At 36.4% G+C, this 19,885-nt stretch overlaps 1 protein-coding gene across 1 annotated transcript in view; it reads left to right on the top strand.

Moving 5' to 3' along the window:
* MALRD1 (MAM and LDL receptor class A domain containing 1) overlaps positions 1–19,885 on the top strand; it is a gene marked incomplete at both ends in the record, with an annotated part of 607,751 nt that overhangs the window by 325,348 nt on the left and 262,518 nt on the right. The window contains 2 exons of the mRNA XM_081226990.1: positions 12,562–12,807; positions 14,388–14,545. Coding sequence (XP_081083116.1) covers positions 12,562–12,807; positions 14,388–14,545 — 404 coding nt within the window. The remainder of the gene's footprint in view (positions 1–12,561; positions 12,808–14,387; positions 14,546–19,885) is intronic.

Raw genomic sequence — 19,885 nt, 5'->3', positions numbered from 1 at the left:
CACGTCCGGAGCCTGTGCTCCGCAGAGGGAGAGGCCACAGCAGTGAGAGGCCCATGTACTGCAGGAAAAAACTAATAGAATGTACCTATAGCAACCTCTGAGATTCTGTTTATTCATTCTTTGTCATGTGTATCAGCTCATCAGGCTTTAAAGTAATAGACAAAATGACTTGCCCTCAATACAAGAGGCTGGGGTTGGCCGGATGAAATATTTGGTGATCCTAACCATTTTAGCTCCTTGATTTGTTTATTCTTACATTTTGTTGGAAGATCCTCCAACAGATCTGGAAACAGTGCACTCCCATGTTGATGATTGTTGCTGCCCATTCCGTGTTAAAAAAGGGGCTTTGGATATTCTCTCCCTTATCATCCCCACACAAAGGAATGGAACAGTCATGCTATTCCTATTATGCTCTTGAGAGTCACTGGTGACACAGCAACCAAACTTCACGGCTCAAGTAGACATCTGAGATTAGGGCTTTTAGCCTTTTCCTGGAGCATATTGGATTGGAGTGTGTTAATCAGATTAGGTATTTGATAATATGAGATACATTGTCTAGTCCAACACTGTAATAGATGTTCAGTGTACCAGAGGGGTGATTTTGATGATTACATGATTTATGCACAGCAAACACCTACCACAGAGCCAGACAGAATTAAATATTTGATAATTCAATCATTAGCCCTTACAACCTGTTATTAATATGGTATTATTTTGTTTTGTACATGTGTGATAAATTTTAATAAATTTAGGAAATTTTTCCAGACACATACTATATGTATGTATATGTTATATATATTGCAAGGTTGATTTGATAACATTGGAAATTGTACTTTAGCCTTCTTATCCTCAATTGCCACATTTGAAAATGGAGATAACATTTCTTACAATGTTGTTATGAATATTAGAGATAATATTCATAAAATCCTTAGCACAAAGCACAGCATGTAGGAGGTGATTAATAAATAGTAGTTATCATTATGATTAATTTTACCATTCACTTTAAAATTGCTCTTCAGTCATTTTAACCATATTTTAATATATATATGCATATTCATGTATGTAATACTTTCATATGTACATACACAAAATATTCACACATGTATATATGTAATATGTGTGGATTGTGCAACACATATGTAACATATATACACATACACATGCACACAGGTACATACACACAAATACTGAAAACTAGTTTTACTCGAGTTAGATGATATATATTTTAAGGAAAGGGAGCCTATATTTTAATCCTGTTTTAAAAGGATTTTGCACCCTACTCACTATGAATGATGTATACTAAGTCAAAAATACATAAACCAAAACAAATTCAAACATAATATACTGCACAAATGGGAGTAGCATTTAGGCACACAAATACTGTGGATTTGTTTTGCCTCCTATTAATAGAATTTAGCTTAGATGTTCTGTTTTATTTTCCCCTGTGAATTAGATAATTGTCTCAGTTTCATTACATAGAATTTTTATTAACCAGGTCAACAGTGTTTACAAATGGAAATTGCTTTGTTATAGGATCAAATTGTATAAAGGTAGTATTAAATTGGGATTGTGACTATAATGAATTCTGTCTATAGACATAATAGGTAAATCTTTGCTTAATAAAAATGTATATTTTGAACAAACTGAATAGCTACTGTCACTCTCCAAAACAAAAGAAAAAAAACCCAGAAATGTTTATTTTCATCACAGCAAATAGGTCCAAAGTGATTGACGCTGTATAATGGCCTCAGTCTTGGTATCTCAAAGTTCATCAATCCAAACACAGCCCTATCCCTGTCATCCTTGTCCAACAACCAGAGTATCAACTCATCTTCCAGTCAACCATCTCCTAGGAGGCTCTCACTCACTCACTATATGCCCTCCTCCTTGCTTTATTCAGTTCGTTCATACTCACTCATTCATTTTTTTGTTCAGCCAGCAAATGTATAGTGAGTCCTTTGAAATACGTGCCAGTTTCTATCCCCTGTGGACCCTACTGACTAGCAGTGGAAAGAGTCATAATGCAAATAACCATGCAGACAAGCACAACACGATGTTATTAAAGTCCTTTGAAGAAGAGCTGCCTGTTATGTAAAGAGGTTATAGTAGAGGGATTTGAACATCAAGACTTCTGCAGGAAGTAGAGATTGAGCTGAAATCTGCAAGGTTTTCAAAGGGAGAGTTCGGGAGGCAGGTGGTACAGCATATATAAAGTGTCTGTGGCTGGCGGGGCTGGAAAAAGGCCAGTAGGTTTGTGGTGGGCAGTTGAGGGGGTGAGCATGATCAGAGAGAAGGCTGGAAAGGTGAGTAGCAAACAGACTTTGAGTTGATTCTCCATCACCTTAGCAAATTTGGTCTTTTCCCTAACTGTGATAGGTACCCATGAAAAGCTTTCAAGCAGGGTGGTGATCCAATTTGCATTTTGAAAACATCACTGGACTTGCAACGTGGGATGTGAATTTCAGGAGGACCAGAATAGATGCAGAGCAATCAATTAGGAAGCTATTTCATTAGTCAAGGAGAGAGATGAGTATCCCTTGAGAGAAGTGGATGATTTAAGAGATATTCAGAAGGTAAAAGGAGAAACTGTTAGTGACTGATTGAACATGGGAAATGAGGGGGAAACAGGGCTCAAGGGGGACTACTGAATTTCTCCCAGGTTCTCTCTTATCACGACTCACTTTCCCTTTTTGCTCTACCTTTTGCAACTCATAAACTACCCTATATTTAGTATAGATCTTAGATATTTTCACAGGGCATTTCATTCCTTATATCTCCTTTTGAATACTGAAATTTGGTTCTCCCTTAATTTCAACATTTCTTCCATAGCCATCTGGAGTGGAGGGTTCAGTCTTCCAATTCCCATAAACCATGGTGTCCAGAAAATTGTCAACAGTCTTGGCCCTCATTTCAGGTTAATACTCCTCAAAGGAGCTTCAGCCTTTGGATTTCCCAATTAGAGTATAAGTTTACTACATCAACCCTTTCTTTAACCTGGGATAAGGCCCTGGCATGTTCAGGCCTTTGTTCTAGCCTATTTCTTTTTAAAGTACAACAAATATTTATTTCATTACACACACACACAGTATAACCAAAAGGGGGCATAGATTAAAAAATCATTTTCTTCTGACTTCAGTCTTTATGTTTCTAATTCCAGAGGAATTGTTTATTGCTTATGTGTCTTTCCAGAGACGTTCAATAAATACACCGGCACATGTGTATGTTGTGCCTGTGTATGTATTCCTCTTTTTCACTTTAAAAATCTTGTGGTTCATTTGTAGCCAAAGTAAATTTCAGGTGCATCAAAGGTTTAAAATCTTTTAAAAAATGAATCATATAACATATAGTTATCATATAACACTAGGAAACATATGGAAGATTTTTATTTAATGTTGGATTGTCAAAAACCATTCAAGGAAGGATTGAAAAATTCGACTGCATAAAAGTACAAAATATAATTTTCCTAAGTGATTTTTATCTGGAGATTTAGCCCTGGGTCATACTTGTGGCTCTAGCTCTGTCTTATGGCAGCAGCTCCATTTGCGATGTCTTACATAAAAATAATTCTCTGTAAATATGCAAAGCCTCTATTAGGTACACTGAAAGAAAACAAAGGATTATTATAGTTTACATTTCCTGACAGCAAAAATAATCCACTGGACTGTCTTCATGTCCCTTCTCTGATAGTTGAATTTAAGACTTGAGAAAATGATGGTGCTTAATGATTAAACTCATTACCTTACTAAATATGATACACTCAGAACTCAAGGTGTGCAAATTGTTCACCACCAAGACATTAGAAATTTTCTCCAAGTCAGAATTATTAAGAAACATTTATCTTTATAGGTTCCTTTGTATTTCTTATTTGTGTGCTCTTCTAATAGAATTAGGTGAATGTTAGCATGTAATGTCAGCCTAACATTTCTTCGATGTAAAGTATTAAAAATGAGTCATTAAGAAGTTGAGAAATAAACTGTTCTTTCTGAAAATATCTTTTTGAATGAACATGAGTGGTAACTTTGTTAGTATAAATTTTGTCACACTGATCAAGACAGTTAGAAAGTGCTCTTTGAGTATTTGGATTGCTACTATTTGGAATGAGGAAGATGGAGGCTGCAGGCACAATATTTTGGCTAATAGGCAGTTTGTTCCCAGTTGAGGGCTGAGCCTATGGCTAGTAAGCATTGCCCAGGAAACATGTAAGTATGGAATGCTGCTGTTCTAAACTAAAGCCTCAGCAGTACTGCAGCCACAGTCATTTGGAATCACGTTAGTTCCTTCTCCTTAAACCCTGGAGGCTTCTTTTCTGTTTAGACTTCCTTCCATGCTTTCCTCTTATTCTTAATGCAAATCATGAATCCTCTACCTGTTTTGTTTTGTTTTGTCAATTCTTTAAGGCTACCATGATCTATTTTATGGAATTTCTTTCCCCATATTCTCTCCTTCATGCTAACATTAAAGGAGATCCCACAGCAACTTGGTATTTTCAAGTTTTTGCTGCAAATTACTCTGGGAAAATATCAAGATGCTTAAAAAATAACAAATAGGAAGGGCTTTCAAATGTTTCAGCATCTCCCAAAGCACCTGGTCTGCCATGTTTTACCTACTGCAAAGACAATAACCAGAAGGGTTTTATTTTCTATCCTCATATCACCTAGAAGGCTTGGCTGCTCCACTGAACTCTCTTGCCACATAAATAGAATTACAAAGTGAGAAAAAGAAACACAGCCCCTGACATTCAGGACCTGGCCTGGAACTGTCAGCTAGGCCTTCAGGTTGCTATGAGCTGGTGTTTCTCCTGTTCAATGTAAACAATTTCACAGAGTGTCAGCATCAGACAAAGCCATTCTGGTACCATGATGGAGCAAGATGAAAACAAGATCACTCTGTGACTATGCTTGAACACAGACAAAACATGGACATTGTTTCAGCAAAAAGAATGACCAAACATTCTGCTATCTTTACTCATATGAATGAAACCTGTTCCAAACCAATTGTAATTTTAGCCTATTCTAGTCTTCCCTTTGTTATATAAGAATTATTAAGATACCTGCTTCCTGACAGCACCCAGTTATCCCTACTTCCTGACAGCACCCAATCTGGAACAAAACTCCACTTTCTTGGAGCCTCCCCAAAATAACCTAACCAAAGCCCTAATCCTGTAATAAGTCATTTCTAATACTCTCTTACTGAGCTGCCTTGTGGTTCCCAAGGGTATTTGTTCTCCATCGCTACAATGAGTAATAAACCCAACTTACTTTCAACTATAGATGTGTGCCTTGTAGTCCTTTGCTGGAGGGCAGTGGTACCAGAGAGAGAATGGGGCAAGACTGTACAGTATGTGTGGGCCACTTCAAGGATTGAGGTTTTTACTCTGAGTGAGATGGGATGCCACTGGAAGATTTTACTTTTTTAACTTTCAAAATTTTATACTTCAAAAAATTTTGTAGTAGTTTCCAATTGAGAGAGACATTGCAAGAACTCTACAGAGAACTCAAACATATACTACATACAGATTCACAGATTATTATCAGTTTGCCCATTCATTTTGTATATAAACTTACTTTCTTCTGAGTCATTTCAGAGTAAATTGCAGACATCATCATGTCCTTTTACCTCTAAACAATTCATAGTCTGTTTTCTAAAATAGAGGACAGTCACTTAATGTATAATGATTAAATCAGAAAATTTAATATGTATACAATATTATTATCCAATTTATAGGCCTCATTCAGACTTTACCAATTGCCCCAAAAATATCCTTTATGTAATTTTTGCTTTTTACCTGAATCATAGATGAACACATTGAGCACATCTATGATAACTGCTTTAACTTCTTTGAAAATTCCATCATTTCTGTCATATCTATTTTTGCTTCTGTTGACTAATTTTTTCAGGATCCAATCAAGGATCATGCATTACGTTTAGTTTTTATGTATCTCTAGATTTCTTTAACCTATAACAATTACTCAGCCTTTCTTTGTCTTTTTTGACATTGATATCTTTGAGAAGTATAGGCCTTTTATTTTGTAGAATATCCCTCAATTCGTGTTTTTTTATTTCTCCTCATAATTAGATTCAGTTTATGCATTTTTGGGTGAAAATGACTTGTCAGCTTTTTTGGAAATTAGGTGGTCATATATTTGTGAGTCTATTTCTGAACTGTACATCCAGATCCACTAACCAATCTGTACATAAGTCAGTACCATACAGTGTTAATTTTTATAGCTTTATAGTGTATATAGAAACCAGGTACTGTAAGTCTGCCAACTTTTTAGCTAATGTAGGTGCTTTGCATTTCCATATACATTTTAGAATCATTTTGTTAATTTATACAAAATCCTACTGAAATTTTGATTGGGGTTATATTGAAATTATAGTTAAATTTGGAGAGAACTGAGTTCTTAACAATATTGAGTTTTATAATCCATAAAACTGATATGTATCTCCATCTATTTAGGGTCTCTATTCCTATCAATATTTTGTAGTTATCAGTGTAAAGGCCGGGCATGTATTTTGCTAAATTTATCCCTAGAATTTCATGTTTTGGGATGCCATTTTAAAGGATTTTTTCTTAAATTTCAGATTCCAGTTATTTATTTCTAGCATATGGAAATGTAATTGATTTTTGTATATTGATGACATGTAACCTTGCTAAACTTACTTGCTGGTACAAATAGCTTTTTTGTAGATTTTATAGAATTGTAGGTGAACACATTGAGCACATTTATGATAGCTGTTTTAACTTCTTTGATAATTGCATCATCTCTGTTTTATCTATATTTGCTTCTATTGACTGATTTTTCTCCTAGTTTTAGATCACATTTTCCTACTTCCTCATATGCTCTTAATTTTTAATTTGATACTGGACATTGTGAATTCTATGTTGCTAAGTGCTGAAGTTTGGTAAATTCCTTTAAAAAGCATTGAACTTTGTTCTAGAGACACTTAAGTTGCTTACAGTACTGTTTGGTCCATTTAAGTCTTCTTTTTGTAAAGACAGGTTTAAGATAGAAGTCAGCAAATTTTTACAGTCAATTTTTTTTTAAACTTAAAGGAAACTTTATTTAGTCTTCTCTTTAAAGCAGTCTAGTTTAAAAACAAGTTGAGGGACTTCCCTGGTGGCGCAGTGGATAAGACTCTGTGCTCATAGTGCAGGGGGCCCAGGTTTGATCCCTAGTCAGGGAACTAGATCCCACATGCATGAAACTAAGGAGCCCATGTGTTGCAACTAAGGAGCTGGTGAGCCGCAACTAAGGGGTCCTGGAGCCACAACTAAGGAGCATGCCTGCTGCAACTAAGACTCAGTGCAACCAAATAAATAAATAAATATTAAAAGAAAAAAAAAGATGAATAAGGTCTAAGAACCAAATGTATAACATGGTGACTATAGCTGATAACACTGTGTTGTATAATTAAAATTAATTTGCTAAGAGAGTTGAACTTAAGTATTCTTATCAAAAAACTAAAATAACAATAAGTAAATAAAAACAACTTGAGGTTAAGGAAACAGTATGTTCAGAGAGTGAATACGTTCAGCTGTGCAGGTCATATGGTCCTGACTGAAACTACTCAACAACCATTTCAATGTGAAAATAACCATAGGTAATATCAATATATAAACAAGTGGGCATGGCTAAGTCCCAATAAAATGTTATTTACTTAAACAAGTGGTAGACCAGATTTGATCCTGAGACTATAGTTCCAATCCATGGTCTAGAGACTACTTCCTGCTAGGGTCTCTTTGCTTGTTACTAAATTGTACTCTTTCTGGATTTCCTACTGAATGCCCTGTTTATTCGCCAAGGACTCTCCACTCTGGCTGGCAGTAACTCAAAGGTATCTGGTCTTCTGTAAATTCTGGTAATTTTTCAGCTTATATCTCCTAGTTACTGTTTTCTTAGAAGTTGTTCCCGGGCTTCCCTGGTGGTGCAGTGGTTGAGAATCTGCCTGCTAATGCAGGGGACACGGGTTCGAGCCCTGGTCGGGGAGGATCCCACATACCGTGGAGCAACTAGGCCCGTGAGCCACAAGTACTGAGCCTGCACGTCTGGAGCCTGTGCTCCCCAACAAGAGAGGCCACGATAGTGAGAGGCCCACGCACGGCGATGAAGAGTAGCCCCCGCTTGCCACAACTAGAGAAAGCCCTCCCACAGAAACGAAGACCCAACACAGCAAAAATAAATAAATTAAAAAAAAAAAAAAAAAAAAGGAATAAGGTCTTAAAAAAAAAAAAAAAAAAAAAAAGAAGTTGTTCCCTGTCTCTCTTTGTGGATTTTACCCTGCAAACATGAAAATTAGAATTCAGCAAAGCCTTAAGCATATCTCTGGATCCCCTTAGCTACATACCTCCTGTTTCTCCACCACCCTGCCTTGCAAATTCTATCTGTGTGAGTCTCTGTCTCCTCAACTCACTGCAACCTCACTTTCTGCTGGGCTGACCATTTTGGAGCTACAGTCTTGAAAGTTCCTCCAAGAAGAAGTCTGGCATGATCCTATATAGGATTTGCCTTTTTTTCCCTTTCTCTAAGAGATCACAATCCCGAGCTTTCTGTTGTGCAGTGTCTGCGAACACTTCTTTCATAGATTTTTCCCCAGGTTTCTAGTTGTTTATGGCTGGAGGATAATTTCATACCTTCTTACTCTTTCTTACTACATGTGCTAAGAGCCAGAGTCCTCTCATTACTTATTTTGATGCTGAAATTATTTCTGATTTGACCAGTAGTTCAACATTTCATCATAATGATGTAATTTTTGGAGAACTTCATTAATTTTTGGCACACACACACAAAAATTCCCAGGCTCATCTTGGACTTTCTTTTCCTTAGCCCCAAATAGACCATTTTCCCAAGAAGACCTAGTTCCTTGTAATGGGGAATAGTATTTAATTAACGTAGAGTTTGGGGCAGAGAAGTAACATTCAATTTATTTAAAATATCACCATGTAAATATTTGTAATATTTTTATTGAAGTATAGTTGATGCATAATGTGTTAATTTCTGCTGTACAGCAAAATGATTCAATTATGTGTGTGTGTGTGTGTGTATATATATATATATATATATATATATACACACACACACACATTCTTTTTTATATTCTTTTCCATTATGGTTTATCATAGGATATTGAATATAGTTCCCTGTGCTATACAATAGGACTTTGTTTTTTGTTTTTTATCCATTGTATGTATAATAGCTTATATCTGTTAACCTCAGCATGGTTCTTTATTGTTTAATGGACCATACAGGGCAAGGGTAGGGTGCAGAGATCAGGAAGGAAAGCACTGCAGTACAATCACAAAAAAATGATAGTGGCTTGAGCCAAAATAGTAACAGTAGAGGTAATGAGATATATTCTAATGGTAGGATTGACAATTGACAGAATTCACTGAAAGATTACATGTGAGTTATGAGATAAAATGTTGTATATATTATTATTACAGCTCCTAGAACTTGGGGCCATCCTCAATTACAAGATGGTCCATCATCCAAAATTTGGTTCAGATATCAAGACTGATGACACCACATACACACCAAGATGGTTTGAAAATGTCTGTTACTCACATAATGAGGCTTTCTAGGAAATCAAGGTAGCTCCTAGGCATGTCCAAAAGTAGTTTTAGAGAACGAGGAAAGAAAACTGGGATAGAGTTTTATGGTGGTTAAGTGGTGGGACCTGGCTGAGGATTCCTGTGCATAGGTAGGGGCTTGCGTAGTTTGAATCTTCTACCAACAGGGGGAGCACCTGGACTTTCTTACCAGCTTTCCCAGATGTAGAACACAATGGGAAGGGCTCTCAGCAATCAAGTCATACATCAAAAAGTGGAGTCAGACTCTACCATACAGAGCTCCTTACAAGATATTTTTTCTCTGAATAACTGGAGTTGCCATTAATACAGATGAGAAAGACTGTTCAGTGAGAAAGTTTGGAGGGGAAGAATCAGTTTGAGTTTAAGCATGTTAAGTTTCAGATGTCTCTAAGGTTTACATGGGAGGTTTTTAACTTGTATAATTTGTTCTTTCTTACAAAATTAAACTGCCTATCAACAGGGTCACTGCCTAATTTAAACAATATTTTTTTCTGTAAAAATGAACACAGTTTCATAAGAGCCTTAATATCAGAATCATTTAAAGGTATAAACCCTACTTTCAAGTAGCTGATTTCTTTGGACAAAACAACAAGCATGGAAAATAATTTAGAAATAGGTAAATAACATTAGTTGATAACTTCCCTTGATGTTTACCAAAAGTATTTTTTGTTATTTTATGAATAGAATGCGTTATAGCAGTGAAATTTTATTAACATAGAGGGCTTTCTGTTCAAAATTAATCTTGGGTCATATTCGAATTACTGTACTTTTAAATTATGCAGGTATTTATGTTTTAGATAGATAAAACTTAATCACTGTGACTATCTTAAAATACTAGCTATATTGATTGTGGTATATATCGGGCTCTATGTTTCCATTTAGAAACATGTCCAAATTATTTTCTTGTGTGTTTTAAAAGAATTAGATTTTAGCTTGATTCACTTGCTTTGGAGAAAATATCTTTAAAACCAGTAAATTTGTTTTTACTCCCCAAACAAATTGGAATTGACAGAATCAATACAAATATCAATTGTATAACATCAAATGATCTAGTAATTTCTCAGGTTCTCAACAGATCCATGAGAGATACTGCATCTAGTAGTCAACACCACCATTTCTGTCCCTCGGTGGTCTTGTGTTTGCAATAGTTGACCTATCATTGCTCTTCAAGTCAATGGATTTTTAAAAAATAATTCTGAAGACAACAGACCAGGGTCCAAATTGCATTTCTGCTCTTGAAAAATCAGCAAGTTATTTAACATCTATAATCCTCAGTTTTCTCATCTATAAATGAGAGGGTTAATGTAAGTGATCTCCATTTCCATTAAAGCTCAAAAATGCTTTAATGTTACAATTCTGAGTCAAGCTCTGTAATTGAAACATCAAAGGTATTTTGTCTTAACCTCCAATCTGCTAGCTGAACTGGGCACCTAAATAAAAATAGTTTAATCCCACACTGCAAGAAAAGAAAATGGTAGCAACCCAGACAAGAAAGTTTTGTTAGAGACAGAATGCATGGTTGAAACTTATTTTCAAAGGCTTTGCAAGTGTAAAGGCCATTTAATCAGGCAATCTTGAGCGTGCAGTCCAAGAAGAGTTTAGCACACAAAATGGCTAGGAGGCTTCAGAACACCAGCCTCCTCCCCAGTGGTTTCTACATGGCCTTCTATTCCTCTCCTGCCACTTCTTCTCTCTTAGCCATCTGTTATCTAAAATGTGAGACCGATCCAGAACATAAAAGCTTTTCTATGAGATTTTATCAGCAGGAGTTTCCGATTCCCAGAACACCTTCCATTAAATCCCTGAATCACTTCCTACCTCTAATGCACACCAATCCTCAATCTTCAGACACTCTGCCTCAGGCCATGGAAGCTACCGACTAAAAATGAAGTAGAAAGTGGTATTACCAGCTCCCCTAACAGGCAGACAGGGAAGATGGGAAGGAAAAAACTTTCAGATTCTATAGTGTCACAAAGCAAATGTGAAGCTGATGCCCAAGCTGGATCTCAGAACAGCTTTTCCTGCTGAAATATTGTCACCCATGGTGGTTATGTTCTATTGTAATAGTGGAGCAGGACAATAGTAATACCTTGACTGTGCATATTGAACTGGTTTATCATTTCCAAAACACTTTCGCTCATTCATTTATTTAACTAATATTTACTGATTGCCTGTGAAGGGCCAGGCACTGTTCTAGGCACTGGTGATATAAACAAGTCCCTCTAATTAGCTTAACTTCTCTAGTTTTTACTATTTTTCTTTCTCTTTAGATAGGGACACTAAAGCTCATCAAGTGTATGATCCAAGTCGCATAACTGATAAGTATCAGAATCAGTTTAAACTCAGTTGTTCAAAAGCATTGCTCTTTATCTTAAACTCTGTGGAAAGGTCTTTATGGTTGACATTGCTTTGTCGGAAAATTGCTCCTAAAATTCCAAACAACTGACAAATAAATGTTTTGGAGAAGAAAAATCTGTTGGAAAGTTGGATATTACTTGTATATTCACGTCCCTGCTTATGAGGAAGTATCATATATGTTTGGCTTCTGATAAATGTTGGAGTGCAAGGATGCTGATGGAATGTACTTTCAAATACCCTGTAATATATAAACTCCTATTACCCTAAAGATTTTGTTTCAGGATAAAAAATGGAAAGCCTCACTTTGGCTTTTATATTTTTTGAGTATAACTTACAGGAAGTGCTGTATTTGAGGAGAATTGGGGTACTTTCCTAGATCAATAAATTGATGCTTAATTTTTTTTTTTTTCATTTTGAATGATGCTTGTGAGTGAACTATAGACCAGAACCTAGAGGGGATTAGGAGAGAGAGAGGTAGGGGTCAGATGCCCCAAACTCCTAAGGACACCATGTTTCTTTACATATTAAAGGGAATCTACTCTTACTACCTTTTAACCTCACTAATGTGTTAGGAGTGTTTCCTCATCCTTTCTTTGTTTTCTGTTTTTTAGGTAACTGTCCATATGGTTATCAGGAATGTCAGAATGGCAAATGTTATAAACCGGAGCAAAGCTGTAATTTTGTAGACGACTGTGGAGATTATACTGATGAAAATGACTGCGGTAGCTCCTGTACTTTTGAAAAAGGCTGGTGTGGTTGGCAAAACTCTTTGGCTGAAAACTTTGATTGGGTTTTGGGGGTTGGCTCTCCTCAAAGCCTAAGACCTCCCAGAGACCACACACTTGGAAATGAAAATGGTAGGTTATTAGGTTGTTCCAGTCACTCTAATCACATTCACATTGCGCATCACGTTATCTTCCCTGAGAGCATCTGGAGAGACCACCGTGGTGCCAGGGCAACTGAGTCGAACGTTTAACAAGTGTATTTGTCTCTCGGGACTGCATAACAGACTGCCACAGACTGGGTGGTGTAAACAGCAGACGTTTATTGTCTCACAGTTTTGGAGGCTAGAAATCTGAAATCAAGGTGTCAGTAGGGCTAGTTCCTTTTGAGGTCCTTGAAGGAGAATCATCTGTTCCATGCCTCTCACCTAGCTTCTGGTAGCTTCAGGCACTACTTGGCTTGTAGGTGGTACACTCCTTTTGTCTTTGCATTGTCTTCCCTCTATGCATGTCTATCTCTGTGACTAAATTTCCCCTTTTTATTATAACTGTCTTACTAGACTAGGGCCCACCCTCATGACTTTATTTTAACTTGATCATCAGCACAGACCCTATTTCCTAATAAAGTCACAGTCACAGGGACTAGAATTAGGACTTTCACATCTTAGGGGGGACACCATTTAACATATAACAGTGAGTAATTAAAATTGAATATTACTTTGATAATTGTAGATAGATGATAATATATGCCGCTCTCAGGTACCTTTCCTAAATGACACATACTTGTAATCAGTAACTGTGAATTCTGCCACTCATGTGATCATTAGAGAGTCATTTAACTTTTCAGATTCTCAAACTTCTCATCTGTCCAATGGAGATAATAGAATTTGCCCTGTGTACCGAACAGGGATTGTCAAGATCAAATGAGATGATCTGTATGAAGGGGAAAGCAGTTAGAAAGCTGTAGAGGAGTGCAGTTGTAGCTGTAAGATCATCTATGTGAAGGGTGCTAGGTATGGCTCATTTTTACAGTGAGCTGAGGTCAGGTCTCAGATTCATTGGTCAAGGGGCAAAAGACATTAGGAGAATAAAGAAGGGATCCTGAATTCCTGGATGCTACAGAGTAGGAAATATTGACATTTCACAGGCCTGTGATAAAACAAAGCTCTCCAAGCCAGAGCAACCATGACAAAGAAAGGCAGGTGTAAGTTTCATTCAAACACTCAGCTATACATACATAAAATGTTTTGGATATTTGGACACACAAGCAGAAAACTCAATATCCTTCCTTGTGTGTTGTATATTAAAATCCTTAGCCTTTCATTTATGTACTCAACGGATGACTGAATTTTCGAAAGTATGTCATATCCCTCTATTTGTATTTCATAGACAGTCTTTGCATTGTTTTACAATAACTGGAGAGTTGGGGAGTCCATGAAATAATTTGTGTAACTACCTTGTTGAGTCCATGGCATAAATATCCTGGCAGATCAGTTAATCTGCATACCGTGAAGTACTTTGCTAAAACAGAGACAGTTGGATATTGTTCTGTCAGTGAACCAGAGGCAACGCTATTAGATTTCCTTTCTCTTTCAAGCAGAAATACCTTTGGCAGTTCAGATCATAGAAATGTAATTCAAAACCCAAAGATGGAAAAGCTAACATAATCCCCTCAATGTCATTTTTGCGTTATCTGAATCCCATCTTGTTCCCAGGGCACTTCTTGTATCTGGAGGCTACTCCGGTGGGCCTTCGGGGCGAAGAAGCACACCTCAAGAGTGGTCTGTGGCAAGAAGCCAGCGCTGCCTGCACCATGAGCTTCTGGTATTTTATATCCACAAAAGCCACAGGATCCATTCAGGTCCTCATTAAGGTAGGATCTTCTCCTGCAATGCCTCTGAGCTTAGTGAAGTTTCCTAGAGACAGCACATGGCCAAAAGGAGATTATCACAACTCTGCTTACCTGGCCCTGGGAAGCCTCCTCCCATCAGAGGGAGCTGCTACTTGTGGTTCAGATACTCTGTGGAGTTTAGTAAACTGGGCATGGGAACCAGCTTTGAGCCCAGCGTTGTACCCTGTGGTTGTGACTGAATCCCAGAGACTCCTTTTAGGGTAACAATTAGTCTAAGACACACAAGTTTAGGTATTTCTTTCCCAGTCCTTCTCAGTAAAAGAAACTAGATTATTTGTACATCTGAAAGGACAGCAGCTATCCATTTTAACTCATATATGAGCAATTATTAAGGGAATTAATATTAGACATTCTGGTTCTAAGCACACACTGTGCAAAGGACAGAACCGATCCGGAGAATGATGAAGGTATGATTACATTGAACTGCTTATTAACTATGACACAGTAATGCATTTTCTTACTGTGGGTTAATTAGATGTTTCTGTCAGGGCTTTAATTTCGTTTAACAGAGTGACAGTGTTCAGGGACCAAAATACCAAAGTATACATTAATATTAATGAGATGTGATTCATATACCTTTACTCTTTGGCAAGTTACAAGAGCAGCAAAAAGGAGATAAGTTTGTGTGTGAGAATGTGTATGTGTGTGTGTGTGCACATGTGTGTTCATTTCAAGAATCTCATTAGAATTCCAAGAAAGCTTACTCTAAAACCATGCTCTAGAGGCCATTATTGTTTTATCACACTTGGGCTTCGGTGAAGTGCCCTGACACTGATAGAAAATGCCTGACCAGAATACCAAAGGCCTCATATATCTGAATAGCTAATGCTGCATAGTTCATGTTTTATCTAAAACCTGAGTTAACTTTATATTTTAGGACTCTTCTATAATAATGCAGAAAAGCCTGCCTAATAAAATACATGCAGCAATACCACAGTGATTTATTATTATATTTAAATATGAAAACTTACCGAAATGTATGTAAGGCTTCAAGTTCTTGTAAGAGTATTTTGCCAGTACTCTATTGAATGTGATACTGGATTATATGGTCTGTACTGCTCAATAACAAAAATTCAACTGAGTAAATTTAAAGATCAAATTGCTTTATTGAATGATTCATGAATTGGACAGCATCCCATGTAGCAAATAAATAGAAAGGAGCCCTGCCAAGTTGTGGAAAAGGAGAGGTTTTTAAAGGCAGAAAGGAGGCAGAAAAAGGAAATTACTAGCAAAAAATGCATTGCTTCAGGGAAAGTTGCCCTTCTGAGGAGGATGGAAAGGTTCTGTTGGGCAGATTACTTTCCTAGTGCTGACTGGTTATGATTACAGTCCTGAAGGAACTTGAAACTTCAGTTAGGTTAAGTGTTAAGTGTTAGTTTCCTGTCATGGGGCTTAGCACAAGTGACTCCATTTGAGCCTCTTTTCTCTTTTTTCAACAGTACCATGTGAAGGACTTGGTACACTGGATTTTGCTTTTATTATTTGTTTCACTCATATTTACATTTCTCCTCTCTTATAGTAATAAATTTTATATTACTATAAAATGTAAAATTAAACTATTTTGAGATATAAGTCTTCCTATCAAGTCACGTTGAGCTCCCATGTTTCCTCCAATTGATTCCTATGGACATTTAACAGCATCTTTAGAGACCCGTTTTCCTACTGTATTAAAAATATATATATATATGCCTATTATTATTCAGTGACATTTATTACAAAGGAGAGAAACTTTTCATAATATACATTGATTTTATATTCATGAATTTTAGGTCAATTGTTTCATTTTTGGTAATTAACAATACATATTTCTGATCATCATTACAAAGTACTTCTTAGGCTTCTCTCTGTGTGGAGCCATGCTGGATTTTTACCTTGCTCATTAGTTGGAAATTGTCCTAGCCAGATGGCAAACACAGTAGGGTCAGGGATGCTACCTTTTCTTTCTTTCTTTATTCCTCATCTTTTAAAATGTTCCCAATCTATACATATGTTGCCCCTGGCCCAGTTTCCTCTGCCTTTCCTCAGGAATGCCTCCTTCTGTGTTCCCCTCTTCCCTCCATACCAAGTCCAACACAATCTGGTAGATTCAGCCTTTCACAAAACATTCCTTGACCGCTTTTGCCCACCATGATTATTCCTTTTTTTCTGAGTGTGCCTCACAACTCCAGAAATTCTTCCTGCTCACTGGCTGTTCATTTATATTTATTCTATTTCAATAGATACATTATAAAATATTTAAGGCAAAGCCTTGAGGCTTTAGTCCTATGTCTCTCAGCTCTTCAAAGAAGGGACTGCTGGATGAAGGGATTGAAAGAGGGGAGTAGTTCCCTCCCAGAGCCCAGTGCTGGGCTCAGGATACCCCTTGTTTGAGATAATCCTTGTGCAGGAATGGCTGTTATGCATTACATGCACTACATTAAAGTCTAATCTGGAGAATCTGAAATCTAGGTCTGAAATATATACATGCAATCAGATGCAAAAGGCATGTAACCACTGACCAATAATTTAATGACAATCTAGTTTTAAAGGGTAGTATCGATTACAGGTCACAACCAGAATAATACATACTGAGAGTTACATTTACCAACACACACTATTTCATGTAATTCCTAGCACAACCCTCTGAGGTAAATAAAGTGAGCCCCATTTTACTAAAGAGGGTCCCATAGAAATAACTAACCATCCTATAGCCACATAGCCAGTCAGTGACAGATGGGAGTTTGAATCCAGGTATGTTTACATCCCAAACTTATGTGTTCACCGCTCACCCTTATCCCCAGTGTTCCTCACTGATTATACTGAGTTTTCTAGTCTTCATAATGAAATAGAGACTCTGTTTTACTGAGATCTATATTCATTGCACGGGATCATTTTTAAGAGGAAAAATGAATAATAATTCTTATAATGGATATGTGTGATTCTTAAACTATCCTGTTATAAAGGAGTGAATTCAGGGAAACCCCAGCAAGGCAAAGCTACTGCTTTACGAAACACTCAGTAAAGAGCAGTACTATTTTACATATTGTCTATATTATATTTTCCCTCTATATTTCTTGCTTTCAGTCACGTGAAGACTTTTCACTAAAGAGATGTAATTAAATCAAATGTAATCTTTGCATCTTAAAGTGATTGGTGAATTCTGAGAAGGTGGAAAGAGCATCTTATTGAGAAATTAACCTTAATTTTTTTCTTTCCTTGAAGTTTGCTTTAGTTATAAATGTAAAGCACACACAATAAAATGAAGTAGTTACAGTTTTTCAAGAGAAATTACTTTTTAAAATACAATAGTTTGCTTTTTTTTTTTAATGAGAAAAAAGAGTCTACCAGGTAGAAGGATTATTAGCTATCCCTCACTGCTTGGGCCAAGCCACTTTGTAAGTGGGATTTAGTCCATGGGAATTGCTTGTGATCTCTGCCATTCCACTGTGTTCACTTAATGGGTGAGTCAGTCAAAACTCAGATGGGCTAAGTAGGAAGTCCAAGGTTATAAGTAAGTGGATGAGCTAGGACTTGAACTCAGGTATTATAAAAATTAAGATTAGAATGTTACACAATCTGATTTCTGTCTATGAGAGAAGATTGAAAGTTGATAATCTAAATTAAAATACATGGGTCATATCTTTTTCTGAATGTAGTAATAATCCATTTTTAAAATAGTATGTTTGTTCTTGATAACATCTATCATTTTTACCTACCATTTAACTCATTTACATTCAGTATTAAATTTTGCATTAAATTTAAATGTATTACTTTTCAAACGATCTAAGACTTAAAACAAAATATGAAACAAATGTTCAGGGGTAGAGTAAGAGTTCCACAACATAAAAATTAACTTGTTTTTACAATTATATTTAATTTTACAGATTTTTCTGGTCACTTGTTTTCTGATGGGGTTAATTAATTATGAGTAATATGTCAATTTTAATATGCTAAAAAGAATTTTGGGGGAATTTTAAAATTTACTTCTGTTTGATAAACTGTTTTCATAGGTAAAATGTCTATCTAGTCTCATCATGAAACAAAAGACCTTTGCATCTTTTCAACTAGCCATGTGAATAAAATGCAGGAACACCTGCTACCTGAAGGACATTATTGTGTTTTAGAAATACGCCATCTTTGATAAACTGTTGATATTTTAATCAGGATGACTTGCATGCTGTAGGGAATTTGAATCTATTTGACTGAAGGCATTCAGGACTATCCATTATGCCATCATGATAGAAAACATAATATATTCAAGCCAGAAATGGAGAAAAATAATGTATTTCAGGAGAGCCCTCCTGATTATAGCAACCTAGTTATGATGCAAGAACGTAATTAAATTAGCTTATTGCTTTATCTTGCTTAGTGATTCAGAGAATTTTAGAGCTGGTGGGGTCCTTCAAAATATGTTTAAACTCTTCATTTTGCAGATGAAGGAATTAAGATTATGAGGTTGTATTTCTTGTCCCAGCTCATACGGTATTTTAAGAAAAAAGTTAAGATATAAATCCAATTTTTCTAACTTCTTATTCAGAGCTCTTACATACTTCCTGGAAATTCAATATGGAAATACAGATTTTGTTTAATAGGCAGTGGAAAATGTCAGATCAACAAAGGAAAAGCCAGATTCCTTTGCCTACTTAGAAGCCTGGAAGTTCTGGTTCTGTTTTACCCTCAACCTAGCAAACAATGAGCATCAGTTGGGTTTAAGAGTCAACTGAAAAAGTGGGCATTCTCCATCCATCCTAACCCACCACTACCCTGTCCCCGTCACACACACTCACCACAGTCCTAATGTGAGAAGGTTTACAACTAATTGATAATACTAACGTGCCTAAGAGTATGTCAGACAGATTTTTATATTTAGGCATCTTTTGATCTCTTCAGCCTACTGAATATCTGATGCTATTTTAGTCACATTGTTGGGATTTTATTCATTATTTCAGAGTAAAGGATGTAGAGAATATGGGTAGAGAGGATACATGGAAGCTGGATAGAGAAAATCGATTTTTCAAAGACTCTCACGTGCATTGGGGGCTGTAAATCCATTAAACTGCACTTTAGTACCAGAACTTTATTTGCTTTTCTGGAATTGTTTCAGCACATTAACAATTCAATCTGCGAAGATTGGGGGCTACTATATTAGTGACCTTGACCAAATCAAGGGAGAAAAGATCTTTGCATTTCAAGCTATAGCCTTGCAAGAGATCAACACACCCAGAGTTTTATTAATTAGTTGCCACAAGATCACAATGCCATGATTTATGTAAAATAAATGTTCCTTAGAGAACATGGCAATGTTTATTCCAGGTTTATTTT

This window comes from Mesoplodon bidens, assembly GCF_964165515.1.
Source record: "Mesoplodon bidens genome assembly, chromosome: 3".
NCBI classification, from domain to species: Eukaryota; Metazoa; Chordata; class Mammalia; order Artiodactyla; family Ziphiidae; genus Mesoplodon; species Mesoplodon bidens.
Note: the sequence above shows the minus strand (reverse complement) of the source record. Positions and strands in the feature narration are given on the sequence as shown.